Source organism: Ursus maritimus, unplaced genomic scaffold (assembly GCF_017311325.1).
Source record: "Ursus maritimus isolate PB19 unplaced genomic scaffold, ASM1731132v1 scaffold_6, whole genome shotgun sequence".
NCBI classification, from domain to species: domain Eukaryota; kingdom Metazoa; phylum Chordata; class Mammalia; order Carnivora; family Ursidae; genus Ursus; species Ursus maritimus.
In genome coordinates, this window is record NW_024426774.1 from 38425690 (window position 1) to 38453537 (window position 27848).

At 51.5% G+C, this 27848-nt stretch overlaps 1 protein-coding gene across 2 annotated transcripts; it reads right to left on the bottom strand.

Moving 5' to 3' along the window:
* Positions 1-21812: 21812 nt before the first annotated feature.
* GNLY (granulysin) lies at positions 21813-25525 on the bottom strand. 2 transcript variants are annotated; one of them, XM_008700080.2, is made up of 5 exons: positions 25369-25525; positions 24735-24838; positions 24175-24258; positions 22887-23055; positions 21813-21982 (listed from the first exon to the last, which is right to left on the bottom strand). In XM_008700080.2, the coding sequence occupies exons 1-5, from the start codon at positions 25418-25420 to the stop codon at positions 21900-21902; spliced, it is 492 nt and encodes a 163-aa protein (XP_008698302.1). In that variant the 5' UTR covers positions 25421-25525; the 3' UTR covers positions 21813-21899. The 2 variants fall into 2 exon arrangements, with proteins under 2 accessions (XP_008698302.1, XP_008698301.2); XM_008700079.2 differs by lacking the exons at positions 24175-24258; positions 24735-24838; positions 25369-25525 and adding an exon at positions 23910-24143.
* Between the last annotated feature and the right edge of the window lie 2323 nt (positions 25526-27848).

Here is a 27848-nt window from a genome sequence, read left to right on the forward strand (position 1 = left end):
GCACAGTCCGCTGCTTCCCTCTGGTCTCTCCAGCTTCTCCCCTTCAGCTTCCCCCCTCCAGCTTCTCCCCTCCAGCTTCTTCCCCCCCACCCCCTCCTCTCATCCCCTCCCCAGACTCACACCGTTGGAGTTGCCGAGGCTCATCCCTGCACTCTCTTATTTGTCCACACCTTTTCCTGGGGTGCGCCCTTCCAGTCCCAAGGTGTTAGTCACTACCTATCCTGGATGACATGCAAATTTGTCTCCAGCCCAAACCTCTTTTCTGAGCTCCCAAAAATTTGCATCATTCAACTGCCACACCTGAGTGTGTCAACTCCCAACCTTCCATCCTGTCCTCCACTCAAAACTTGTTTCACACTCTGTGTCCCACTTGGCAAACGGGACCGCCAACCACCTGGATGCTTACACCACAAACCTGGGAATCATCCAGACTCTTGTCTCTGCTCCCCTGCTCTTCACATATAACTCATCAGTAAGACCTGTCACTTTCACTTCCAAAACCTGTCTTACACCCACGTACTCTCCATCTTCACTGGCACAGCCTGGATAGTGGCCCAGCTTTTCTCTTCCTGGGTACATGGTAGGATGGCACTTTCCCTGCCCCATCTGAGGTTAGGCATCCCCGTGTGACTTCCGTGGCCAATAACATGTGAGAGGAAGTGACATCTGTGACTTCTGGTGGGGAATTTTAAAATTCCCTTCCTCCTGCCATGGGGATTATAGAAATCGTGTTGAAATGGGGACCCTGTCAGCCTGAATCCCTGAGTGATTAAGACGAGCAGAACCCCTCTGCTGAGCCACAAAAAACTGAGCAGGAAGGAGAACAAAATATGTATTATATTAATATGTATTATATTATATATTATATATGTATTATATTATATATCTTATATATGTATTATATTATATATATTATATATGTATTATATTATATATCTTATATATGTATTATATTATATATCTTATATATGTATTATATTATATATCTTATATATGTATTATATTATATATCTTATATATGTATTATATTATATATATTATATATGTATTATATTATATATTGTATATGTATTATATTATATATTGTATATGTATTATATTATATATATTATATATGTATTATATTATATATATTATATATGTATTATAATATGTATTATATTAAGTCATCGAGGTTAGGGGCTGTTTGTTACTGTGGCACAACCTAGCCCATCCTGTTTGACACTAATGTAGTCCCGCCGTCCCACCCAAACCCCTCCGGTTGCCCCCTGCTTCTACTCCTCTCTCCCTCTACTCGGTCACAGTAACCTTCTTACAAGGTAAGCCAGGCCCCGTTACTCCCTCCTTGAAATCTTCTGGCAGCTTCCCATTGTACCCGGAATAAAATCCAAAGTCCTTCCTCCGGCCATAAGATCTGAGCCTGCCTGTCTGCCTGACCTGCTCTCCCACCCTCCCTTCCTTGTTAAGGCCAGTCCCCCTGGACTCCTTGCCATCTCTCAGGCACTGAGCCTTTCCCGCCTCAGAGCTTTCACGGACACTCTTCCTTCGGCCTGGAACACGTTCCTGCCCTGGTCACAGAGCCGGCTCCTTCTCCTCCTTCAAGCCTCAGCTTGAATGACACCCCGTCCGGGGGCGCCCTGCCACTACGCCTGCTCCTTTCCTGGTTAGCTCTTACTGCAAGCTGGAACCGTATTCGCTTTTCACATTTATTGACTTGTTTCGTCACTGTAGGGACCTCAGCCCTCAATAGCTCTTTGCGGAGCGGAGGAATGGCTAAGAAGGCCGTTGCAGAGGGTAACGTATTTCGCAAAGGTAAATATCACCAACCAATTCAGACTTGCCCTGCAGGCTGGCTTCTCACAGGTGGCGGGGACTCGAACTCCTCTCAAGGTCTTTTATTCTCCTCAGAAGCTGAAGTGCCTCTGGGACTCCAGGGCTTCTCTAGAGGACCCAGCTGGGGCCCTGTGCTCCCTCTCAGCTCTGACAGCTCACCCAGCGACAGCCCAGCATGGAGCAGGTCCAGCAAGGGCCAACAAGAGGGCAGCCCGCCCCAGTGAGCGGGCAGCCAGCTGCTGCCGTCATGGAGAGCGGCCTGGCCAGCTCTAGAAATAGCCCAAGGTCAAGGTGGGGTGCTTCCGTCCCCTACAGATGCAGAACTCTGGGGAGACTCCAGTCCTGGACTTCCCTCCACCCTGCCACTGGGATCCCTGATCCTGGTCTGGAACTCCCCTATATCCAGCAACCCCTCATGGACCCCTGTGTTCATCACTGAGCACAAAGAACCCCCAGGCCTCCAACCCCCTGTCCTCCCAACACACTTCGGAAGCAGAGAGGGTGGGCCTTCTCCCATCTCACAGGTAAGGATTCTGTGGCTCAGAGAAGTCAGGGGTCTCCTCCAAAGTCATATGGTGAGTTGACAGATAAACTGGAATTCAAATTCCATCTCAGAGTCCCATCTCAGACTCCATGCCGTAGCCCACCAGAACCTTCCACACAGGGGTGTGCTTAACAGGGTCCCATAGCCTCTATCCAAGGACTGATCTCACCTGTGTGTCACTTGCTCTTGAGGGCTCTTTGCCTGTGGACTCCGACCCTACTCCCTGGTCTTGGGAGAACAGTCTAGCTTCTTTGGCTCCCTGCCACACTGACTTTTCCAGGACCCAGCTCTTTTCTGCCTGAATCTCGGATGTCTACTTTCACCTCCAGTCCTGGGTATTCTGCCTGCTTGTCCAGCTCAGTCCCCAGACCTCACAGTTGGTCCGGCCACCCAAACTGCTGCCCCCCCCAAACACTCCCTCCTCCTCTAACAAAGGAGGACTCCGGGGGATCCAGCCACAAGCTTCACTGCCACTTGTTCCAAGCAGGGCTCCCGGATTCCCTTCTCCTGGAGCTTCTCAGAAGCCTAGGAGGAAGGAGCAGGGATGAAAATCAGGCAGCAGGGGAGGGTGGGGAAGAGCCAACAGAGGTGAGTGGCTGTCCCTTTGAGTAGGATGGGACAGGGTGGGCACCTGTTAGCTTTCACTGATCAGTTGACCGCAGGCAGAGCAGACACAGGAATTCGTAAAGAACGAAAGGTGGAGTGATGATGATGATGATGATTTTAGAAATATGCTTTGTCTTTAAAGGACATTCAATAGGTCCAAGTAAAAGCTGGTAGAATGTCCTCAACCCCCTGAGGAACCCGAACAACCCAACCATGGAGAGCACATCAAGGTCCTACGCACACGGGTCCGCGAGCACAGCACACAACCCACGACACCCGACACAGACGCACCAGGCCTCCACGCACTCCCACTTCAGGCCGGTTTCTCCCCTCACACGCCAGGGCTTCGGGCCAAGGTCTTCAAGATGCAGACCGGCTTCTGTTGCCTGGCCTGCCCTGACCCTGCCTTCAGGATCTCTCTGCTGTCTGGCCCTGAGCTCCAGCCTCCTCTCGCCGTATGGCCTCGTGTCCCCCGCACCCCGACTCTCTTCCCACCCCCAGCTCAGCACTGACCCACACGGAGAGCTCCGCCCCCTTCCTGGAGCCCCCCAAGGCCAAGACAGTGCACTCCACGGGAGGCTCAGAGGTTACCAGAGGAGTTCCACGTCACCCCAACACCAAATGGGACAGAACGTCAGGCACAGTGATGCTTAAAAGTTGCTCTGTCCTTTTCCCACCGCTCCTCAGTCCCAGGCCTGCTCTGTGAGCTCTGCTGAAACAAGTCGTCTACTCTAGCTTGCAAGTCTCAACAGAACGAAGACCTGCCTGACGCCTTGAGGTTCCTGCTTTCCTCTCTCCACCGTCCACGGGCCTCTATAGACAGAAAGGATTCGTACAGAGAGTGCTTTCCCCACCACCCCGGCGTCATCGTCCCATATGCTGTATACCTTTAACTCTTTTCTCCCACTCCCGTAGAGCTGCTGCTTGAATTGGATGCAACTGGCTCTGAACAGCGTTTTAGGGGGGTGTGTATTTGTTATCAATTGCTGTGTAACAGATTATCCCAAACTTAGCTGCTTAGAACAACGAATGTTTCTTATCTCACAGTCTCCGTGGGTCGGGAATTAAGGCGTGACTTCATTGGATGATTCTGGCTCAGGGATTCCCATGTGGTTGTAGTCAAGACGTCGGCGGGGACGGTGGCCGTCCAAGGGCATGCCTGGAGCTAGGGAATCTGCTTCTGAGCTGGCACCATCAGGAAGCTGCTGGCAGGATGCCTCAGGCCTCCGTGTCACCATGTGGCCTTTCCCTAAGGCTGCTGGAGTGTCCTCATGGACGTGTCACCTGACTTGCCCCAGAGCGAGTGATCCAAGAGACAGAGCATTTATGATCTACTTTCGCAAGTCCCAACTGTCAGTTCCCTCATGTTCTACTCATTAGAGACGAGTCACTGTGTCCAGCCCACACTCAAGGGGAAGGGAATTAAGCTTCCCCTCTCAGAGAGAGGGATATCAAGGAATTCGTGGGTGTATTTTTAAATCACCAAAATGTGTAAAGAGTACAGGATGAGGAATTAAATGCTTATGTTCTCAATTTACTTCTAAATGCTGAGGGACTTACGGGAGCCCGGGGGGCTCCGTGGGTTAAGCGTCTGACTCTCGGTTTCGGCTCAGGTCACGATCTCAGGGTCCTGGGACTGAGCCCCGTGACGGGCTCCGAGCTCAGCTGGGAGCCTGCTTGAGATTCCCTCCCTCTCCCTCTGCCCCTCCACTCTCTCTCTCTCTTTCAAATAAATAGATAAATCTTTAAATTATGAGGGACTTAGGCACATCCCTTCACCTTCTTGCTTCTGTTTCCCCATCTGCCAAACAAGAAGAATGACCTCGATGACCACTAAGGTCTCATTTTCTTTTCTTTTTTTTTTTTTTTTTTTTTAAAGATTTTATTTATTCATTCGACAGAGATAGAGACAGCCAGTGAGAGAGGGAACACAAGCAGGGGGAGTGGGAGAGGAAGAAGCAGGCTCATAGCGGAAGAGCCTGATGTGGGGCTCGATCCCATAACGCCAGGATCACGCCCTGAGCCGAAGGCAGACGCTTAACCGCTGTGCCACCCAGGCGCCCCTCATTTTCAGTTAGTATGTGTCTCACTGTTCCGGCAGCCAAGACCCTGGCCCTGACCCCAGACCTCAGGCAGTCTCCCCCTCCTCCCAGCAAGCCTCCATGGCCCTGGGCCCAGACGCAGTTGCCATCCATCGGCTCCCAAGCCACCCCCAAGTTCACCAGCACCTGTAGGGTGGGAGCCAGGCGTCAGTAGATTTTATGGCTCCCCAGTGGTTCCACATCTGCAACCATGGTTGGGGACCTCTGCTCTAACTCGAGGAGCCCCTCACACAGGGAATCTTTTCAACAAATAAAATAGCACTGCACGTGACTAATTCATGATCTGCCCTTTCCTTCGATGTCTATGTAGTTTGAGAGTCTTGCGTGGCCCAGAGTACAGATATCTCCTTCTCAGTTACTTGTATCCGGGGTCTGATTTCTCTAAGCGAGTGTTCTGCTCTGTGTCGCTCCAGAGAACCAGTTAGAGAAGTTTAGAAAATTAGAGAACTTTAGGGAAATTTTTCATGGCCAGGATAGGACTCTTTATAGAATTGTTTCCCTTGCTCAGAGTTTCTCATCATGGTATTGTTTCTGTGGGAAAATTGATCCAATTTTTATCTTTTTACTTACACCACCTTTTCCTAGAATATAACCTGCTATAAGTTTAAACAATGCCTGCTTTTTTTTCCTTTTTTCCTTTTTTTTTTTTTTTTGCTTGTGTATGTGCATGTGTGGGTGTGAGAAAAGTCAACATTCCCCAAGACAGGGCAGAGCCTGGCACTGAGAGACAAGCAGGACTTGGAACACCCTGGTAAGAGACGCCTCTAGAAGGCTGCGGGTGTGGGGCTTGGGGAGGTGCTGGAAGCAGTCAGCGGGGCTCTTCGGATCCTTGACTTAGTGTCATCCCCCACATGTGCTCCGTCTCAGGTAAGCTGCTGAGCAGCATGGCCACCTGTCCCAGTTTGCCCAGGACTCAGGAGTTTCCTGGGATACACGACTTTCAGTACTAAAACTGGGAAAGTGCCAGAAAACCAGGACAGTTGGTCACCTTACAAGGGCTGTGCACCTATGAGCATGGCCTCCACCTTTCAATACTGCCGGAATCTTCTGGTGCTCGGGAGGCTCTGAAGGCCTCCCCCCTTGGTGAACGCTTACTGACAACCTGAATAGCTAGTAGAGATGGCTTCAGAGCCGCCCCAAGAAGAGGCTAGGTGGGTTCACTGACAGAAATGAGGGTAGCAACAGCACCCCTCTGCCCCACGAAGCCCTTAGATGCCAGTTTGGCAGAGCCCAAGATCCAGGTAATGGAGCAAGATCTGTCACATTGACTTCCATCAGCCATCTTCTAATATCCGAGTGCCTGTCATGGAGGAAAGGGGGTGACCTGTTGTCTGTCCTGAGACCAGTGACTTGAAGCTCTGGATACACATGGGAATCACCTGGGGAGTTGATGTCCCACCCCCAGAGAGTCTGATTTCAGTGGTCTGGGGTTGGGCCCAGGTTCACACACACACACACACACACACACACACACACACACACACATTTCTTGACCTTTCCCCGCTGGTTTCTTTCTGGGCAGCAAATTCCCCTCCTGGCCAAAAAAAATGTATTGCTCTTAAACTTCTCTAATTCTGTCTCTGAGGTTATCTTGAGCAAAAATGCCTTCTAGAGAAATCAGAACTTTTTGCTATATCAACGGCAATCAGATTATAGATTCTCTTCAAGGGAAATTCTGACTTATAAAGCTCAAACCACTCTTCACCGTGTGTGAGGAAATTGTCCAGCTCACGGGTTTGGATGCGTGGTCTGGATTCCCAGTTCTTCCCGGCTCTGTGCTGGGCTTCTACTCACCTGGAGCCCCAGTCAGGAGGTTTCCTTGACCCCTGTCCTCCACTTCCAGTCCTGCCTGACCTCCTGGCCCCCATATCTCCCTTGTTCCTATTGTTCACCACTCAGGATGCAAGCACTTTCCGTGCCACAGCTCCTCAGAAGTGGAGGACTTCCATGTCGTTCTCCTGAACCTGCCTCACCTGGCCAACCCCAGTGGACAGGGTGTGACTCTCTGGCCAGCCTTGTCCAATTACTCTCTCTCTCTCCCTAGAACCTGGGGCTTACCCACAGGGTCTCTGGGGAGCTGACTTCGTGGGCTCTCTCTGGAAGGTCATGAGTCTCGGGGTCTGTGGTTGCCATATGGGGAAAGATCATTTGAGGCTGTAAGCAGCAATGATCACAGTGGGAGGCAGGTCTGCAGACATACAACAAAGACCCAGGTGGCCAGACAGCCCAGGGGAGGACGGCTGAGGCACCAAACTGAAGCCTGACTTTGTTCCGCAAGTTTCCTGGTTTCCATTCTCATCCTCCTGCTACCCTCAGGTTCTGTGAGATCTTCCCCCTAATTTCCTCTTTAGCTAAACCAGCATTAATAGATGGCTGTCACTTGCCTCCAAACAACCCCTGGGAGAGTCATCAATGTCCACTGCCCCCCATGGGCACCTTCCTGAAACGTAAATCTGGGTCTTTCCTGCTCCAACAAGATCCCCTGAGCCCATTACTTTTCTGGCTCCCTTTCGACTCCACAGGGGGCTGCCCCCCCCCCCCGGGGACTTAGAGGAGATGGCCTCTTCACGAACCCCGGCTCTCTCACCGAGGTTTCTGCAGAGCCCCACGTCTCCAGTTCCCATAGTCCGGGCCTCGGCCCCCCCATCGTCCTCTACCTGGACGAATTTTAGAACACGCTTCCGCGGAACACTTTTGAAAACAGAGTAAACAGTGGTTTCCTCATGTTCCTGTCAGCCTTTGTTGTCCAAGACTGAAGAGTCTTAAACTGGAGAGCTCCCCCACTTCCCCGCACTGCATTCCCAGGCTCTCAGCTCTACCTGGACCTTGGGGGGTGGGGGCTGCTGCTCAGGATTGCCGGTTCGGCTCGCAGCGTCTGCTTCCGCTGTCCCCCTCAGCCCTACTCTCACCCTGGAGGGAGAATCAAAGTTGAGCGACAAGCCAGGGCACTCAGCGTCCGGGGCAGAGCCGAGCGGCCTTGACGCCGGCCGCCCTCCTACCCGCTGCTGGGCCCTGCCTCCTCCTGCCCACGGCCCCAGTCGGACTCCCAGAGCCCAGCTCCACCACAACTTTGTCCCAACGAGGTCCTAAGGACCTGGCCTCTCCGCTTCTAGGATGTGGTGTGGGCCTCAGGGGAGAGCGAGAACAATGCAGGGCCCCTTATCAACAGCTAATCCCATCCTGGCCGGCTCCTGGACTTCCCTTCTCAGAAATGCCAACTCTTATTTTAACGCATGGCGTGTTCACTTCTGAGTCACCTCAGCCCTAATTGTGTGCGGCCAGGGCAGCGACAATCCCTCCCCAACACCTCAGCCAAGCTCTTCCGCGGGATGAAAAGCAAACACCTTTAAGTCCATCAGGAACAGGCCTGGCTTCCTTCTGCCCAGTCACAAGCTCCTGGCGCCACGAAGCGCAAGAGCCGGAAGAGACCCTAGAGACCACGTCCCACTCCCTTGTTCACATCGAGGTTCATCCAAAGCCCGGGGACAGAGTCCTGCTCAAGGTCACCCAGCAAGGTCGGGACTCCTGGTGAATTCCCTTACTTCCATAGCATACACTTCCCAGGAGACACGAGGAAGGAAAATCTGGGGGAGGCTGTGGCTTATTCAAGTTTGTTTCTATTTACGCTTCCGTTCAATACTTGCTCAGAAGGAAGATTTGTTCCACCTCAGGGGTCAGCGCTAGGGCCCCATCTGGCAACAGGAACAGCCTCAAGCACCCCAGGTATCAAGGATAACTTTGCCAAGAAGGGGGAACATCAGGAAGCCCCATGAGTCAGAACCTCCAAGTGTCCCAATGGTGGCCCTTACCAGCAGAAAGTGCTTGTGGTTGGAAAATGGCTGATAATAATAAGAGTTGGGCTCATGGGGAAGTCCACGCCCCTTCCAACTCTATCTACAGCCCCAGAAAATGAGAGCCAGGTCCAGAATGACCTCCTAGGGGCTCTGCGGGGGCTTTACCATCACTGATCTTCTGTCCTGAGACCCCGTGAGAAGGATTTATACCGAACCCAAGAGGGACTGGAGGCTAACCCCAGTTAACCCTGCAGTTAGCGCCGCACAACTCAGCCCCTCACCCCTTGCGCATTCTCCGTCATCAGGACTTGGGCTCTGCAGGCAGTCCGCCTGGGTCCGTAGCAACAGACCCTTCCTCCCGGGGCTGCTTTTAGCATTAGCACCACTGGCTGGCATGTGATCACTTAGCTACATTACCATCATCATTACTCTTTCAAGCCCTCCGCAGATAGGATCTGCTTCCTTTAGCCTCTGAAGTGTAACGCCTAAGGGCCAGCATTGTGAAAGCAGGAAGTGTAAGCCCCGTGGTCCTCACGATCACGCTGCGTGCAGCTCTGGGGACGTCTGTGAAATGTCGCTGCGTGCAGCTCTGGGGACGTCTGTGAAATGTCGGAGCATAGGCCAAAAGCTGTGGTCAGGATATCCCAGAGCTGGAATGGAGGGTTTGGCCCATCTGATGTGTGTTCCGTAATTTAGCTGAAACAGCTAATGAACATTCACGTGTGTGTTCCCCAGTATTTGCCCACACACTTCCCTTGACCTGGAGAGGTCAAACAGAGATTTTCATCTGACAGACTGAGAGACTAGGAACCAGAGAATTTGGCCAGAATTCGGCTCTGGCCTGGGGGCTTTCAGAGTGTTGGCAAGCAAGACCTGATACACCTTGTCATACTTTTTTAAAAGCATTTTTAAAGCTAAATATATTTTATTGTCTGCTTATTTTTAATCTCTTGTTTTGAGATCATTTTAGACTTAAAAATCATTGCAAAAATAGTACAAAAATGTGTCTATACTCTTCACCTAGCTTCCCCCATAGCATCTTCTATAACCACAGTATCATGATCGAAACCGGGATACGAACACTGATACAACAGTTAACTTCCTCTCAGCCCTCGGTCCGACTTTCTCAACTGTCCCACCAATGTACCTCCTTCCGCTCCCAGACAGCCCAACCGAGGATCTCGCACTGTGCAGATATGTCTCCTTCGTCTCCTCCAATCTGGAACAGTCCCTCAGTCTTTGTCTTTCATGATCACACTTTTGGCCCATTATTTTGTAGAATGTTCCTCACGTTGGGTGCGCCTGGTGTTTTCTTTATGATGAGACTGAGCTTCTGCCTTTTGGGCACGGACACCACAGAAGGGGCGTTGTGCCCTCCCGTCCTCCGTGCAGCATGCCGGGGTCACATGCCGTTCACACATCTCATTCCCGGTGAGATGAATTTTGACCGCTTGGATGTGGGGGTGCCTATCAGATTTATCCACTGCACAGTGACCATTTTTCCTTTGGCAATGAGTAAGTGTCTTGTGGGGAGATAGCTTGACACTGTGAACATTCTTGTTCCTTGTCATACTTTTACCCACTACTTTTAGCAGTCGTCAGTTGTTTTCACCTGCGACAGTTATCACCGTAGTGTTAGCCAAATGGCAGTTTCCTATTTCCATCGTTCCTTCTACCCTTACTAATTGGAATTCTGCTGTAAGGGAGAGCTTTCCCTCCCTCCTTATTCATATATGTATTTATTTATACGATTCCTTATTTCTACCAGCATGATCTTTGGTCATGGATAGTTGCTTCATTCTGTGACTTACAACCTACTACTATTGTATTTTGTCACTAAAGTTGTCTCAGGTTTGGCTGAGCCCCTTCAGTGTGGCTCTTACGTCCTTTCGTAATGTCCTCATCGTTTCTGGGCACTTTTTCTAGCACTGCAAAGTCTTCCAAGCTCCTTTATATTTTTCCTGCTCCAGCCCTAGAATTAGCCATTTCTCCAAGGATCCCTGATTCCTGGTTTCAGAGAATGGTACTTAGAGAAACCCAGATCTAGGGGCACGTCCGCTGACGCGGCGTCATTATTTCCAGTCCCTCTCACAGGACAAAGCGAGGACATAGACGTCGCACGCACATACACACATACACACCTGTATCTAGTTCTGTGTCTCAGCCTCTGTGTGTGTATGTAGAGCGGCGAGTGCACACCGATGCCTCTGTCTCCGACCCAACACAGTTGTGATGAAAGTTAATTTTCCTCCAGTAGGTGGCAGCACTTGTACCATCGCCTTTGAGCGGGGGCTTGGTGAAAAAGTCATCGCAGTAGACCCGTCTCACCCAGCCTGGTGAAGACAAAAAGCAAGCTCTGAATGGCAAACCTCACACAAAACGTGAAAAAGAATCCACAACTTTTTAAAAAGCAAATTAGGGACGCTGGGGTGGCTCAGTCGGTTAAGCGTTTGCCATCAGCTCAGGTCCTGATCCCAAGGGTCCTGGAATCAGCCCCGTGTCTGGGTCCGTGTTCAGCCACGTGTCTGCTTCTCCCTCTCCTTCTGCCCCTCCCCCCTCCCACTTGTGCCCTCTTTCTCTTTCTCTTTCACTCACTCTCTCTCTCTCAAATAAATAAAATCTTTAAAAAAAATAAAATAAAAAGGAAATTAAAAATGCCCCACATCTAAGCACAGCAGGGCCAGCAGGGAATTCAAACAAGTATGTCCAAACCCGCTACAGGCCACAGGGCACCTCCTCGCCCAGGTGGGTGCCACCCAGGTCCCCCAGGCCTCCAAATGCCATCTCTGGGGTGAAGTCAAGGGTGGCAGGCAAATTGGACAGGACTTATTGAAGGTCCTTCAGCCTGGAGAGAAGCTGGGACAGATTCTCAGGACCCTCCTACGTACCCTCACTGCCTGGGGCTAGAGAAACAAGAGTCTGGATCTGAGGCAAGAAACAGAGGCCTGCTCGACTTAGCTAAAGACTGGAGGAGGACAGTGGGGCCCCACAGTGGAATCCGGGGGCTATCCAACCACAGAAGACATTCGGACTCAGGAAATCAAAGTGGCTACAAGGAGTCACCATCTCCTGTCACTGACATGACCCATCCTGCTCCCTTAAGTGGCCAGAGAGGGCGAGACATGGCCTGGGCTCTAATTCCAGAGCTGCCAGTTCCTAGCTGTGGGCCTTGACCAAGTTGTTTACCCTCTCTGGGCCTCAGTTTCCTTATCTGGAAACCTCACAGGGCTTTCGGATTTCCATGAGGACTATATGAGAGAATACTGTAGAGTATCTAGAACGGAGCCCCGCAGATAAAGAATGCGTAACAAAAGTTAGCTTTTATTTTTACTAACACAAATATTATTGTTATTATTTACATTTTAATTAACTGTGTCATTATGGTGTCTGGTCCTCCGTAAGTCCTGCTCCCCTATAGCCATATGGCTGCCCCAGCCCCGAGACTAACTTTTGGCAGTCTCCTCCCTCTGCGTCTGTTAGGTCCAATCCCAGAGCCAGCCCTCTGATGATGGGTCCAGCACATGACTGTGCCCCAGGCCACAGGCTAGGCTCCACCCATGTGGGTAGACCCCCTCCCTGGTCCAATCAGATTTGGCTGAGGGGAATGGAAGTCACAAGGCCATTGAGGGCAACCAGCACAATGGCAAGGGGCTCCTCCCAAAGTGTAGACCCCCGATTAACCTGCATGTGAAACATTTTTCCAAGATACATGACGTTGTGAATAAAATATAAATTCATTTAAAGGTATTATTGAACACAGTAACTTTCTTAATTATTAATATTACTAATAATATCATTTCTATTTTATACAATATTATTTTATTAATATTTTACCTAATATTTACCATTATAATAAATATGAAGTAATTAATATTACTAAAGGTGTAGAATTTACCATGTGATCTCCATAAAATGCTTTGATTGTAAAGTGTCCTCATCTTCAAAAATTTGAGATACAATCTCCCTGTAGTGCATTGGGCTACTTCAAGTCCACTTTCAAAGCTCCTGACTTGAGCCTCAGATCCCTGGACCGGCGCACACTCCCACCCTGCCCCTCGCCTGGGGTCCCACCCGCCTGGGCTCCACTGTTGGTTTCCTGTGTTGGACAAGGAAGCCAGAGGCAGAGCAGTAGCAGCAGAATGAAACCTATTCCTGTTGGGGCCTTGAGCTGTGCCCTGGGCCACAGGCTGGGGCTCAAGCCATTTGGATGGACCCCTCTACCGGCCAAGACTGCACCCTGAGGAAGCCTGAGAACTTCAGTGGGGCTCTGTGTCCTGGGGGGTGTTGCCAGAGAGGAAGATGGGCCCCACAGGCAGTGTTTCTGCTTCTGGGAGAAGGTTCTCTCTGAGGCTTGGTAACTGACTACCAAGTGGCAGGAGGGAGGTGACTCTCTGGGGTGATAGAATTATTCTATGCTGGATAGGGGTGGTGGATACTTGATACAGACAGTGTCATAACTCACCTAACAGACCACTTATGATCTGTACATTTCATTGTATGTACATTGTATTCTATTAAAAAAAAGAATATTGGGGGGAAATTTTGATTGACAGGATGCTGGACTAAGGCCCTGAGCACCTTGGCTCCCCAGGGGAGAGACCAGATGACTGGTCTCCCTGAGCCTTTCTTTTCCCAGCAGAGCATGCTTTCTTCTGGGAGTCCTTCAGGGTAGGTGGTCAATCGTGGAGAGGCGCAATCTTTATTCCCTAAAAAATGCCTTCCTTCATCAAATGAAGCTGGGACATACAGAAGAGGGCTCCACGATAGTCAGTGGGTCCAGGGCTTGAAAGTCTGTAAAATGGAAACAGTATCCATCCCACTAAGCCACACGACCGTGATGTTCAGAAGCCCAACTCATCTCTGAGGATGTTCCCAGCATTTTTGGCAGCACACTTCACCTTTCTTTTCACCCAACACATCATATCATACAGTGTCATTATTTTAGAGTTAACCTTGAAGCTCTGTTAAAAATTCAGTTTATTAATTTTTTTTATTTAGAAGATAATCTCTATGCCCAATGTGGGGCTCCAACTCACAACTCCAAGATCAAGAGTCATGTCCACCGAATAAGCCAGCCAGTCACCCCAAAGCTTTTTTTTTTTTTTTTCCTAGTGAATCATTCACAGATTCTGGGACCTCAGCTCTAAGCAGTAACACATCGTGTGGTCCCTCAACTTAAACTTTCACTCACATTGTGCTGTAGAGCCAAGGTTGAGAGCGCTGCCCCCAGGACAGGGACCATCTCCTGCGGGTTCACAGGCGGCACTCTGGATGTCTGTTGAGTAAACCCCAAGGTTCTCAGCCGGAGTAGAGAGGAAAGCACGTCTTACTTAAGGGCAGCCAAGCTCCCCCAGAACCAGGCATCTGCAGTGTTTAATTCCTGTGAATGACACATCTTTCTACAGCACCCACCTGTCAGTATAAGGTAGGCGGGACATTTGACATGGTTTGGCCATACAGCATCTACTCCTCTTTCTAACACAACTCTCATTTCCTCTGGGGAATTATCTGGCACCTACTGTGTACAGTCTTGCTGGACAGTAATCCACCCAACTTCATTAGCTGAAAAGTTCATTCAAATCTCCTGCTGCTGCTGACTTCTCTTTCATCACCTTAAAACAACCAAAGGCAGGTATCTGATCCAAGCTTGGCCAGTTGGACTCTCTTTCCTAGGAATCTGGCTTTGCATCAAAAAAACACAAGGGCAGAGGAATGGAAGTTCATTTATCCCAGTGACTGCACCTGGGCAAAATCATGGCGCTGTTCCTACTTCCAAGATCCTCTGAGTTGCCTGGTTCCTGTCTTCAAGCTCAGTTCTAGACCTTGCCTTCCGCCCTGTGGCATCCATGGTTGTCCCATCACTTCCCAGTTCTTAAATTAGCCTGAATCAGTTTCAATTGCTTACCATCAATGAACTCGGTTGATACACCCGCTTATCCTAAAGAATTCTCCATTTCTCCTCCCTAGGGAAGTCCAATGTAGGATCCAAGGCCACGTGTGACCCTTCTACCCCAGGGGAATGAACTTCCCCAGATTCTTAACAAAGAGAGAAGAGGAAGGAGGAGGAGGAGGGGGAGAAGGAGAAAGAGGAGGGGGGGAAGGGGAGAAGTCATTTATATAATTAGCTAAACCTAGCCATCTGCCAGCTGGCAACTTCTAATGAGAACATGGAAAACCTGAGCTTACCTGACAAAGTTATGCCACCTGTTAAGAAAGGGATGGGAGGCGTGGAATTTCAAGTGTTTATTCAACTCACAAGAAAGGCCTAATGATTACCTACTCTCTATTGTATTATTCCTCAAATTTGTGTTGGCAACAGTGCAGGGTCAAGCTCACTGCATCAGAGGAGGGAGGAAATGATCAACTTGGTCCACTTTGTTTTCCTGTCCCTAACCATTTCCAGTTGTATGCAGAGCCTTCCAGTCTTGCTGTCCCTGAAGGACATGTGCCGTGCTTACTTATTAAGATGGACATTTACCCCAAGTTATAAGGTGTTAAAAAATAAAATTCAACAAACTAAATTTGAAAGATCTTATTGGCTTTACCAAAATATAGAAAGAGCCCAGATGGCCATCAATGGATGAATGGATAAAGAGGATGTGGTATATGTAGAGAGAGGGAGAGATATATAGTGGAATATTACTCAGCCATCAAAAAAATCTTGCTATTTGCAACAACATGGATGGAACTAGAGGGTATTACACTAAGCGAAATAACCGTCAGAGAAAGACAAATACCATATGATTTCACTCATATTTGGAATTTAAGAAACAAAACAGATGAACATAGGGGAAGGGAAGGAAAAATAAAATAAGATGAAAGTTGAAAGGGAAGCAAACCATAAGAGACTCTTAACTCTAGGAAACAAACCGAGGGTTGCTGAAGGGGAGGTGGGTGGGGGATGGGGTCACTGGGTGATGGACATTAAGGAGGGCACTTGATGTCATGAGCACTGGGTGTTACAGGCAACTGATGAATCACTAAATTCTACCTTGGAAACTTTTTTTTTTTTAAGATCTTGCTGGCTTTATTCAACAATTCATGAATCAGATAACATCCCATCTGGCAGACAGAAAGGAGCTCCAAAGAGGTGTATGAAATAAAAGACTTTTATAGGTAGAAGGGGGCAGGACAAGGAAGTTACTAGCAAAGAGTGGATTGTTCTGCGAGGTCACTTTCCTTTGGGCGATGGCAGGGCTCTATCCGGCAGATGCCCCTCAGTAGTGCTGACCAGCCAATTCCAGACTGGTTTAAGTTTCCACTCCTGGGAGAGGTTGAAGCTGGAACTAAACAAGGTAGTAAATGTTGGTTGGGTGATGTGGGCCTGCTCTTTTTTAACAAATGGAACCCAAACCCCCATCCCTTGGAGAAAGGCAGGATTGTGTGGCGGTACAGACCCAATTGCCTAGGTTCAAATCCCAAATCTGTCAAGGCTCTGGGACCTTCCACATGTCCTTTCATCTCTCTGTGCCTCAGCCTCCACATTTGTAAAACTGGCTTCCAGGTCAATATGTGGGAAGCACCTAGAATTGGCACTGAGAATTGGAAATGTAGTTACCCCACATTGTGTGATCCTGACTTGCCATCCTACAGCAAAAACCAGGCTCTGTGCTCCGGAGCCGAAATACGCGACGCCAAGACAGAGCTTGGCATAGAGGGGAACAACAGCCATATTGCTTTGCCAGGCAAAGGAGGCTGCAGCAGGCTGTGGCCTTCAAAACTGCAAACCCACCTGGAGGAAAGGGGCTGGGGGGCGGGGAATGGGAGCTTAATAGGGAAATGCAGGATCTAGCTGGTTTTGACAGGAGTTGTGTATGTGCTGTCCACTGGGTTTGTCCTGTCTTCAGGGTGCTACCGGGTTCCTGAAACAAAAGGCTAAGAAGGGAGGAGGGGAGCTTTGCAGAAGAGAGGAAAAAGGTGACTTAGTTTAAAATCCAGCTTCATGAAAGCATTAGTGCAGCTATCTTGATTTTTGTTCAACTTTATGCTTTTAAGTGGTTTCGATGGCATCAGGCCACTAAACACTAAGCAACCGACTGAAGCTGTATGGCCCGTCTTCTCTGGTTTCTCTGCAGTTACATTTGTCAAAAGAAAACATCAAGACAGTTCCACGTCTGGCATAACCGTGTGAGATGCTCCGTGGACCCATGCTTCAGGGAAACCCGTGAAAATTATATTTAAAACAACCATCTAAATTCTCCGGAATTTGATTTAAGTACATAGAACAAATGAAGAAAGATTTTTTTCAAGAAAATCTACTAAAACTCAGGAAGAACTACATGGAATCTGTGGTATTGGAACCAAGACCCACCTTCTCCCTCCCCTCGCAGCTCAGCAAGATGGAAACACCACTGTGTCTGGTACAGGCGAGAACCCAGGGCCCTCTCTCCTCCCAGATCCCAGCCATCAGGCTCTCTTCCTGGCAGAGACAAACACAAGCACTCGTCATTCTGCCCCCAGCCACCTGGTGCTGAGACTAAGCCTCAGGCGAGGGCAGCTCACAGGTGGGGTGTCTTCTGCTCAGACCCTAAGGTGGGAGAGGCTCTGCATGGAGCGTGGCGGGGCTGAGAGTACTGGACCCATCACTGCCTCTCGGAAAGCTCGTGGGCAAGGAATTCCCACCAGGACAGGCAAGCTGAGGAGGCCTGGGGTGCTGCCTCCTGATCCACCGAGCACTCAGCTACTGGAGGGGGCTGTCACTCAGAGAGAAGCAGCGCATCCTTGTGAGACAGGGGAACCGAAAGGGCCCCATGAAAGACTCTTGCTGCCTCTATTCTTGCTAGAACCTAAACTGCCACCCTGTACACGCCTTACCACACAAGTAATGCATGTGCTCCTTGTAAAGGTCAAGGACTTCAGGATTTCTTCAGAGTCTTCCAGCACAATAGCTAACATCTAAGGAATGACCAGGGGTGTCATCAGGTTCAGGGCCTAAGAGACTTATAGAGAGCATCGAAACACTCCTCTTTGTTTTGACCACTTCCTGGATGCCTGAGAAGACAGTACACCAGACCACCCTCCTCAGTAAAAACCCCAAACCCCAAGCGAAGACAAGACTCATGCTCCTTTCCTTCCGAGTCTCCGAGATGCTCTGTCTTCAATAAACTCTGTGCTTACTTCCTCTCTGCTCGAGATTGATTTCCATCCTGCCTGAAGCCAAGGACTCTTGGCTGGTCCTGCAGGACCCGCTCTGCGTCCTCAGACCCAGCCAGGCTGCATCCGTTGTCCCCACCACCAGCACAGCGCCTTGGCTCTAAGATTTCCCCCAGGAGGGAGAAGCAGGCCACAGAGCTCTCCAAACTCCTCTCTAAAAGAACTGACTGCATTTGCGACAGATTGTAGAGAGCTGAAGGCTTCCGGGAGCTCTCAAAAACAGTGGAGGTCATGGTGAAAGACATCTGTTAGGAGATTGATAGATTCATTAAAAATATAGGCTCAACTGTAGGCAGGTAATTTGCGGGAGAGAAATGGGGGAGAGGCCTCCTAGGGTCAAAACGAATCTCTAACACTGACCTCAGGCACTATCCTTACAAAGGCGCTTTGACTTGATTGAATTCCACCATCAAGACTTCATTCCCTGAGGCCTGTTGAAAACAACAGGGTAAGCCGGGAAGCCGAGGAGGAAGCTGTTAGAGGAAGAGACGGAGAGCCCTGACCGAACACCTGTCCGCACAGGGTGGCTGTGAGCAAGCTCAAGGCCGCTCCCAGGAGGGCACCCAGAGACCTCCCCTGAGAGGCAGTGATGGGCTGCCACTCAAATTAATTCCGCAGTCACTAAACAAGTAAACGGGCAAATAGCAATGGCAAGGTGGGGGTGCAGTGACCGGCAGGTAGACTTGCCACAATACCATCGAAAATATTCTCAACAAAAAAATTGCAAGATACAAATGAATAAGAAAGAATGGCCCATTAGAAGGGGAAAGAAAAAACAAAAAACAGAACTGCCTGTGAAAGAGAGCAGGTGCCCCCAAAGTCTGTGTGATGACACCAGGGCACTCACGGCCACTCCTGACAGGTGACCAGAGCTGGCTTGGCCTCTAGCTTCTACTCCTAAGTGTGAGGCCACCTTCTTATGCTCCCACCTTTAGAAGTCCCTGCTAACCCTCCATTGTGCCCTGGACCCATCCTCTCCCTTCTCAAGGCCCCCCCTGAGGCTGTTCCTTGGTTCTGTCCTGCACCGTCAGCCTCTCTCCTCTGCGGGCACCATTCACATCCGCATGTACACACCGGAAACACAGAGCCCACCTCTAACTGCACACGGCCTCCGCTCTCCCCCCTTCTCTCCAACTCCTGACATGAACCCCTTCATAAAGCTATCCATGCCTGCTGTCACATCCTTCACTCCCACTCCACGTGGGTGTTGTCCCCTCCTAGCACTGAACATCTGACTAAGGTCACCAAGGCCCAAAGGCACCCAAAGCCAATGGCCATTCCTCTGTCCTCTGCTTCCTTGACCTCCCAGCAGCCCTGGACATGGTCAGCCATTCCCTAGTTCCTGAAATATTTTGTTCTCTTGGCTCCTTGGCCCCATGTCTGGATTCCCCTGTCCCACTGGCTCCCCCTCCCCAGTCTCCTTGCTGGCTCCCCCCACCCCGACGACCCCCACCACCCAGCCTCCACAGGTTGACTACCCCTTCTGTCCGCAGACAGGAATGTTCTCCTTCTGCACTTCTCCCTGTCCTTCACATCCACTTCAAGGACTTCAAATGTGGACTTGGCCCTGACACTCCCCCCACCATCCACCTGCCTGTTGACATCTCTAATTACCTATGGAATAGACACACTTCTTAGGGTCAAGGCAGAACCCTTCTTTATTCTCTCCAAGTCCCCCCATCCAAATGTCTTCCCTGTCTCAGTACATGTCACCACCATCCAACCATGAGCTAAGGTCAAATTACTACAAGTCATTTATTTTTATTTTTAAATTGTGTCAAATTTAGAGAAAATGTGTAAGACTAGAACAAAGAGCTCCTTTTCACCTTAACTAGATCCCCACCCCCTGTAATATTTTACTGCATGTATGTGGTGTGCGTCTCACCATAGTCTTTCTGTATGGACATATTACCATTTCTTCTAAATCATTGGGAGTCCATTGCAGACATGATGCCCCATGACCCCCTTAATGCATTAGTGTGTGTTTCCTCACAAGAAGGACACTTTCCTACATAAGCAGAAACCATCATGCACATCAGGACACTAACACTGGCACAATATTATCATCGCACACTGCCAGTGATGTCCCTTACGGATCTGGATCTGAGCCAGGGTCATCTGTAAGAATTACACCAAGTATGCCTTTTTTTTTTTTTAAGAATTTATTTATTTATTTGACAGAGAGAGAGAGACAGTAAGAGAGGGAACACAAGCAGGGGGAGTGGGAGAGGGAGAAGCAGGCTTCCCGCCGAGCAGGGCTCGATCCCACAACCCTGAGATCATGACCTGAGCCGAAGGCAGATGCCTAATGACTGAGCCACCCAGGCGCCCCCAAGTATGTCTTAGGAATATACTTAGCAATATGTCTATTTGGCATTCTATTATATATTACACATATATTATACAAATATGTCTATTACTTGGCATTCTACTGTAAGGTAACATTTTCCTTTTTGCATGATGTATTAATTTATTATTTATATAAATTTGTGGATTCTAATCTACCTAATGGGTTAGAATCTGCTATTCTCATTTTCTATTTTGTATTAAAATGGCCGGAGATTTCACCACTGGACGTCCTTGACCTGCTTTTATGACTGAACGCACCATTGCTCCATGTGATGGCCAGCAACCCTTCGCCCTACTCCCAGTAACAATCTCTTAAAGATTTTCATGTCCATTCCAGCCCAAATGCTTGGGGGTGGGTGTAAACCCCTTGTCAGCCTCAGGGGTGTGTCCTGACTCACACTAATCAGTGTACCCCACGCCCTGGGAACAGAGGGATGGTTTCCAAATGGGTGTCTGATCCATTCTGGCCAGTGAGAACAGAGATGTCTGATGGGGCTTCTGGAAAAGATGCTTCCATTCTCTTCCAAGAGAGCTACTGAAAGGATAGCAAAGAACTCTCCTTCCCTCTTAATGACCTAGTGCAAAAAGTCAAGTTTGGACCTGATGCAGCCATTGCTGCTGCCCAGAAGGATGCCAGCCTGAGATCCATCTCAGTATAGAGAGGTGGGAGGAACTGAGAAAAGACAGAGACACAGGACTGGAGCTCTGGTGACACCACAAATTTCTGGATCTTTTTTTTTTTTAAGATTTTATTTATTTATTTGACAGAGAGAGAGACAGCCAGCGAGAGAGGGAACACAAGCAGGAGGAGTGGGAGAGGAAGAAGCAGCCTTCCAGCAGAGGAGCCCGATGCGGGACTTGATCCCAGGACTCTGGGATCATGCCCTGAGGCAAAGGCAGACGCTTAATGACTGAGCCACCCAGGCGCCCCAATTTCTGGATCATTTTGTGCCTGAAGCTATCTATGGATTGTTTAATGATTTCACCCAACAAATTGTCTTATTCATTTAACCAAAAGGAGCTAGGACTTCTGTTGCTTGCAAGCAAAAGAATCCCAAATAATACACTTCCCCAAACCAGTAAAAGAAGATTGCCTGCAGAGAGAAGCAAAGGATGGGTTTCTGTTCTTATGACCAATAGCCCTCTTAACTACAGGCCTGCTACTTTCCCCCGCTGGTCTGAAAGCTTCTGGGGGTATATTCGCTGTGTACCCCCACTCTTAGAGGAGTGTGTGTCTCTAGAGAGGGCTTCATAAGTATTCCATGACCATAGTGGAAGAGCTGCTAACGTTGTCCGGTTCACCACGCAATCCCTAGCCTCTAGAACAGAGCCGGCGACACACCATAAACACTTCCTGAATGAGTGCGTGAGTCCTCCAGCATGCTTCCGAGGCCCTCCCCTCAAATCCACCAAAGGAACAGAAGCTGTGGCTACAAGCTTGCATGACATTTTATTCTCCTGCCTGGGGAAGGCGCTGCAAAGAGTTCGGGGAGGGAAATGGGAGGGTCCGCCCCGCATTTAGGAAGGCAGGAGTTGGCGATGGTCACTGAAGATTCTGTGCTTCTCCCCAGGGTCGGCTAAGGCCCCAGGGGCTCCAAGACCTAGAGTGGAGAGAAGAGCCCGCTGTGGGCAGGTGTGTGGGGTCTCTGGGGAAATGGGGACTCAGAGCGACCTGCCCCTACTGAACACGCCCAGAGTTACATCCTGGAACCCAGTCAGGAGCCTGAGCGGGTTGTGGGGCTTTGCAGATGAAAACCAAATGACAGGAAACGGTGGGGAGCTCACTGTACAGGGTGACCCCAGACCTGCCAGCATCAGGTCCCAAAGCCTCAGTCTAGGGAGCTGCCAGAGCCACTCAGGGGGCCCTTCCCTGCCCCATGTCCTGCGGCCCCGGCCTGATCTACAGACACACCCTGAGCAGCCCTGGAGGGAGAGACCGCAGAGCCCTCCCTCCTGGCAGGGTTCCTGAGCCCAGCTCTCAGACCCCAAGGGTCCTGGGCAAAGATGGTGCCTGGCTCCCGGCCCCCGGAACCAGTCCTGGGCTGGGGGAAGGAGTCCCATCAGGGCTCGGATGTCTATGAGTATCCCGGGCTGAGACGGCTTCCTTGCTGTCAACCTCCTTACACATGCTCATCTCATTCAACCCTTATTCGAAATAAGAAATAGGGGTTGTTATGAGCACTGGGTATTATATAAGACTGATGAATCACAGGCCTGTACCCCTGAAACAAATAATACATTCTGGGTTAATTGATTGGATTTAAATTAGAAGAAAAGAGAGAAATGATTCAAAAAAGAAAAGAAGAAGAAGAAATAGGGATTACTATCTCCTTCACAGGTAAGGACACTCAGGCTCACAGAGGTGAAGCTACTCGCTCCAGTGCCCGGCTGACCATGGATGGACACGTGCTGTCACCCCGGGATTGCCTGCGAGAAAAGCTGCACGCTCGGGGACGGGACCTGGGCCCTCCAGCAAGGAGTCCCTGCTGTCCCCTCCGCACTCACCTATTTTGGCTCTGCACATCCTCATCTTCACACAGATTTCCTGGGGGGATTTGTCATTCAGGATACCCTGGGTGATGGCACTGAGATATCTACCGATTATGTCGTCGCATAACATCTTGGGCATAAGTGTCTTCCGGCACAACTTGGACGCAGCCTGTTTGATGGCTTCCTGCGGTAAGAGCACCACAGAAAGACACAGGAATCAGGTGACCCCTGCCCGGTCAGCCCCCTGCAGACCCCCACAGCTCCAGGCTCTGGGTGCCTCTGACCGCGGGCATGCGGGGAGTAGGACCAGGTGCCAGGTGGCCATGGAAGCAGAGGCTGGAGACGCCGGGATGGACCCGCATGCCTGGGCCCCAGCCCAAGCCTGGCCAGGAGGGGCTGTTGAGAGAAGGGCAGTTGGCCCTGGCGTGTCTCCGTCCCCTGTACGTCATCACCCAGCCCACCGCCTTCTGTGTGGAGAACAGGGCCCTCGGCTGCAAGACCCACGTTGAAGGTTCTGCCTGCCAAGCCTCCTGGGTCCCAGGCCTGGCGGGGCTCATGCTCAGGGCTGTGTCGGGAAGGTTAGGATAAGAGACAGTGTGGAGATTGGCACGTTCGATGTTGACTATCCTCTCCTACCATCGCAGTGCAGAAGGAGAAAGCTGAACACCCAGGGCTGAGGGTGGGCCCGGCACCTCCAAGAAGCCCAGCAGGATCAGGGAACAAAGGAGAGGAAGGGAGGGTGGGTGACACAAGGCTTCTGGGTAGGAACACATCCCCTTGTTCAGCACCTGCTCGGGCCTGACAGGAGGCTAAGCATGTCCCAGCCCCGCAGCCCCTTTCAAAGGCTTAGGCAACTTGCAAGATCGGGACTCTTACCCATCTCTTCAGGTGGGACACGGAGGCTCAGAAGGCATGAGGACTTGGCCCAGCCTTGCAGCTAGGAAGTGGCAGATCTGCGGTCCGTCGTCCTGACCCAGGCCCCCCTGCCCTGGAATCATCCTCACACACGCAGTGGGGCCACACGGGAAAGCCTCCTACCTTCTCTGGGGACGAGTTTCCTCTAACAGTGGAATGGAAACCATGCACACTCCTCTTCCCACATTCGTGCGCCCAGCGCTCCACCATTTCAGGGCATTCTCTGAAGTCAGTCCCCAGACACAGGAGGGGGGCCCACAGATCCCCTGCCGAGCAGCTCTGGCCCGACCAGGGATCAGCCCCTCCCTCAGCGCTGCCCCCACTGCCCAAATCCCCACTCATGCCCTTGACCACCCAGCAGACGGCTGCCCAAACCATAAGGCCTCACCTGTGAGATATTGTGTCCCAGGATTTTTCTCAGCATCTTGATCATAAACTTACAAGGCTTACAGATGAAGATCTTCGGGTCACCCTGGCAGAAAATGATGCCCCCTGAGGTGATCTCTCCGATGCTCCTGACAGCCCTTGGCAGGGCCCCAGGAGGAGGCTCTCGGGTGTGTCCTAAGCCAGCAGGCTCATCTGTGATCTTTCTGTCCTTTAGGGCCCGAAGCCCACCCTCCTGCTAGCTGTGGCGGGGCTGACACACACCCAGGTCTGACCCTGCCCCGCACCCACGGCACCTTACCCAGACCAGCACCTGCCCCGCTTCTGTTCTCTGGTCAGACCCTGAAGCACGCTGCTGGACAGAGTCCAGCCAGCCCAACGTGGCCCCCACCCAGGCAGGGAAACGCACAAAACCAGCATCTTCAGCCCACAGCCCTGCCTCCCCTCCTGCCAGCAGAGAGGTGCTGCCCTGCCTGGTGCTCCCAGGGAAGAGACAATGGCGGAGAGGCCACGGGGTGGGGGTGGGGGGTGCTATGGCAGGTGAGCAGGGAGCCAGCTGCCAACCTTGAGGGCCTCCCGGGCCAGGATCTCGAAGAACTGCTCCTCCTCAGACATGTCAGCCATGGACAGGTCATGGTCCTCAGGGCTCTGACCAGAAAAGGTCAGACCTGGGGAAGAAACAACATCAGCATCCCTCCACGGGTGGAAGGAGAGGAAAAGTCTGATCTCCTGGCTGGTGGGGAACCCAGGAGGTGGCCAGAGCCCAGGACAGGGCTGGGGCTTTGTGAGGAGTCCAGGAAGCCCGTCCTCACACTCTGCCCTGGGGCTGCTCTGACCCAGTCTCTGTGCCAAAGACATGCTCTCTAGTTCTTTCTGGAAAATGGGAGGAAAAGATTATACCTCCCCCCACCATCATCCATGAACCCCTTTTCTGTCTCTGTCTGTCTCTGTTCTCCCTCTCTCCCTCTTCTCTCAAAAATACACACACACACACACACACACACACACACACACACACACACACACTTGATCAAAAGGAACCTTCCCTCATCTCCTCTCTGAGGTCTTTCTTTTTTCTTTCTCTCTTGCCTTCCCCAGAGAATTCAAGTCAGGTGGCCCAGTCCAACCCACTCTCCAGAACCGTCCCTACACTCAGCGAAGGAGGAGCTGCCAGGGTCTACACGGGGAATGTCCTTACCTGGGGTGGCCAGGAGCGCCGAGGCGAGGAGCAGGAGGGCCCAGGAGGTCATGGTGGGGCAGCTGCTGAGACACTCTCCACACCCCCTTTATGCAGGCTGGCCACCTCACGACGTGACCTTGACGGGTCCTGCTTCTCGTGTAGGCCATCTCCCCAGGTCACTGGGTTAACCACATACACCAGTTTGTGGAGAAGTGGGGGAGGAGGGGTTCCTCTGAGGTTCCACACTGTCCATCTCCCACCTCCCCCCACACACATTGCTAGAACTTTCTGAGCTGAGGGGGTGGCCAGTAACCGGAGGGCAGGAGCTGCCATGATGCCATCACCCTGCCCGGGATGCGGTAATAGAAGAGAAATCCCTGCACCTGAGGGCCCAGCTAGGGCCCCTGGCCATGGAACATCCCACCCCCTTCCCCTTCTCTCCCCCCTCTCCCAGGGGGCTATGCTGGGGCCCCTCCACCAGCCATCTCCCGTATCCCTGCTCTCCCCCAGCCATTGCAGCCCACAGAGCACTACCAGATTCCGCCAGATTTAGACACAGGTCCCGCAGTGTAGATGCTGACGGCTCCTCCCAGCCCTGCTTCCTCGGGGTGCTGAACCCCAGGCATGAGCACTGCAGACTCCCTGGGTCCCCAGCACCTCGCCAGCCTTCTGGCCATCTCCACGGAGGCGGACGTTTCCCTCAGAGCCAGGTTCAGCCCAGCCCGTCAGTGACCTGGGCCACGGGGAGAGACAGCCCGTGGGAAGGAGGGGAGCCTGGCCAGGGATCTAGTCCCAGCTCCCCGGGCTCTGACTCCTCGTCTGTGCAGGAAGGTCACGGGCCCCCCTGTAACAGCCATACAGGCTGCCCAGTTAGCATCCAGTGTCAGACACGTCACAAAGAATTGTCTCGTGTCACAGGTCCCGCACGTTGCACAGAATGTACTCGCACTGGAACGTGCGCACTGCTTACCTGACACTCACATCACCCCGGGCATGGCATCTTTGTCACGGCTCAGAGGAGGAGACTGGGTGCTGAGAGCAGGGGGCCTCACCTCAGCCCCGCGGGCTGCTGGCGGCACTGCCGGGACTGGAACTCGCCTCCCACCTTCCGTGGGGTCCTTCATCTCCAGCTGCTGAGACAGCAGAGCCACCCAGCCAGGACCAGCTGGCCCGGTCCCCTCAGCCCCTCCCAGGCCCCCTCCCCCACCAGTGTTCGCTCTACTACTCCACCCCCTCCCACCTGCCTGGGAATCCCATCAGGGGCTGAGGGCCAAGGGTCAGCCAGGCCTTTCTCTCTAAATTATTCTATCTTCCCTGAGCCCATTCAGAGCCTGCTCTCCACTCAGCTTCTGCTAAGAAGGAAAGAGGGTGGAGTCCTGGGCAAGCAGGCCTCTGACAAGCTGGGGGCACTTGAGCAAGATTCCCATCTCTCAGAGCCTCAGTTCCCTTATCTGTGAAATGGGCATAGTGTCGCCTGCTCACAGGGCTCCTGTGTGGCAGGTCATTGCACAGGAGGAAGCCTATAGCCTGCGTGGTGCTGGCCGAGGTAGGCTGGTGTCTGGGGTCCGCTCCCCCTGTGGGGGGCGCTGCCCCTGTGGGAAGCTTGCAAGTGCTGGGAGGGGACTGGGAGGGGCTTCCTGTCCTCAGGAGGAAATGTCAGGCTAGGAAGGGGCCACAGGCCTCCTCCCCACGGGATACCTCGGCACCCTTGACAGACCAGCGTCTCTGGTGGACCCCCAATTTCTCAGCCTTTCCGAACATCGTTGGCCACAAACCCTTCTGGTTCAGGAGCTCTTAGCGGGATTCTGAGACACTAGCTGCCCTGGTCACCGTCTCAGGATGTGCGAGCAGGAGGACTGCCGGCCTAGCAGCCAATACGGCTGAGCGGCAGCTGTCATGCAGACTAAGAACAGACGGACAGACTGCCAGGCCCCTCCCCAGACGGTCAGACTGAGGTCCTCCTCATTCTCGCTTCCTTTCCTGCTCCAAGGTGGGCAGGGCGGAGAGGGGGCCAAGCAGGTTTGCTGCACCCCAGGATGGATCAGACTGAGCTGAGAAACGTGGGGGCCCCGAAATCCTTTCTGGCTCTTCTCTCCAACCCCAGGAGGGCAGACACAGTCACACACTCACCACGCACATGCTCGCTCACATCACGTGCTTTACACCCTCACAGTGACTCACACTCACAACTCTGCAAAGTACTCACACACTAAGTGTCAGACCGCACACTCACATGCAGCAACCACACACTTGCACACGTGCACACACACACACGCCGTCTTTATTCCTGCCCATTGTGGATGCCACCGGTGCCAGACTAAGGAGCATGGAATTCAGCATTTTGAGTGCTTTCTGTCTCTTGTTTTTATTTCTAATTGAAAGACAACTTAGATAATTAAGAGAAAATGAAATGAAAGCACATATCAGCTCATCAGACTGATATAATAAGCCTGGATATTATAGGAATATCTATTTACACTTTTAAATGTAAATATTTA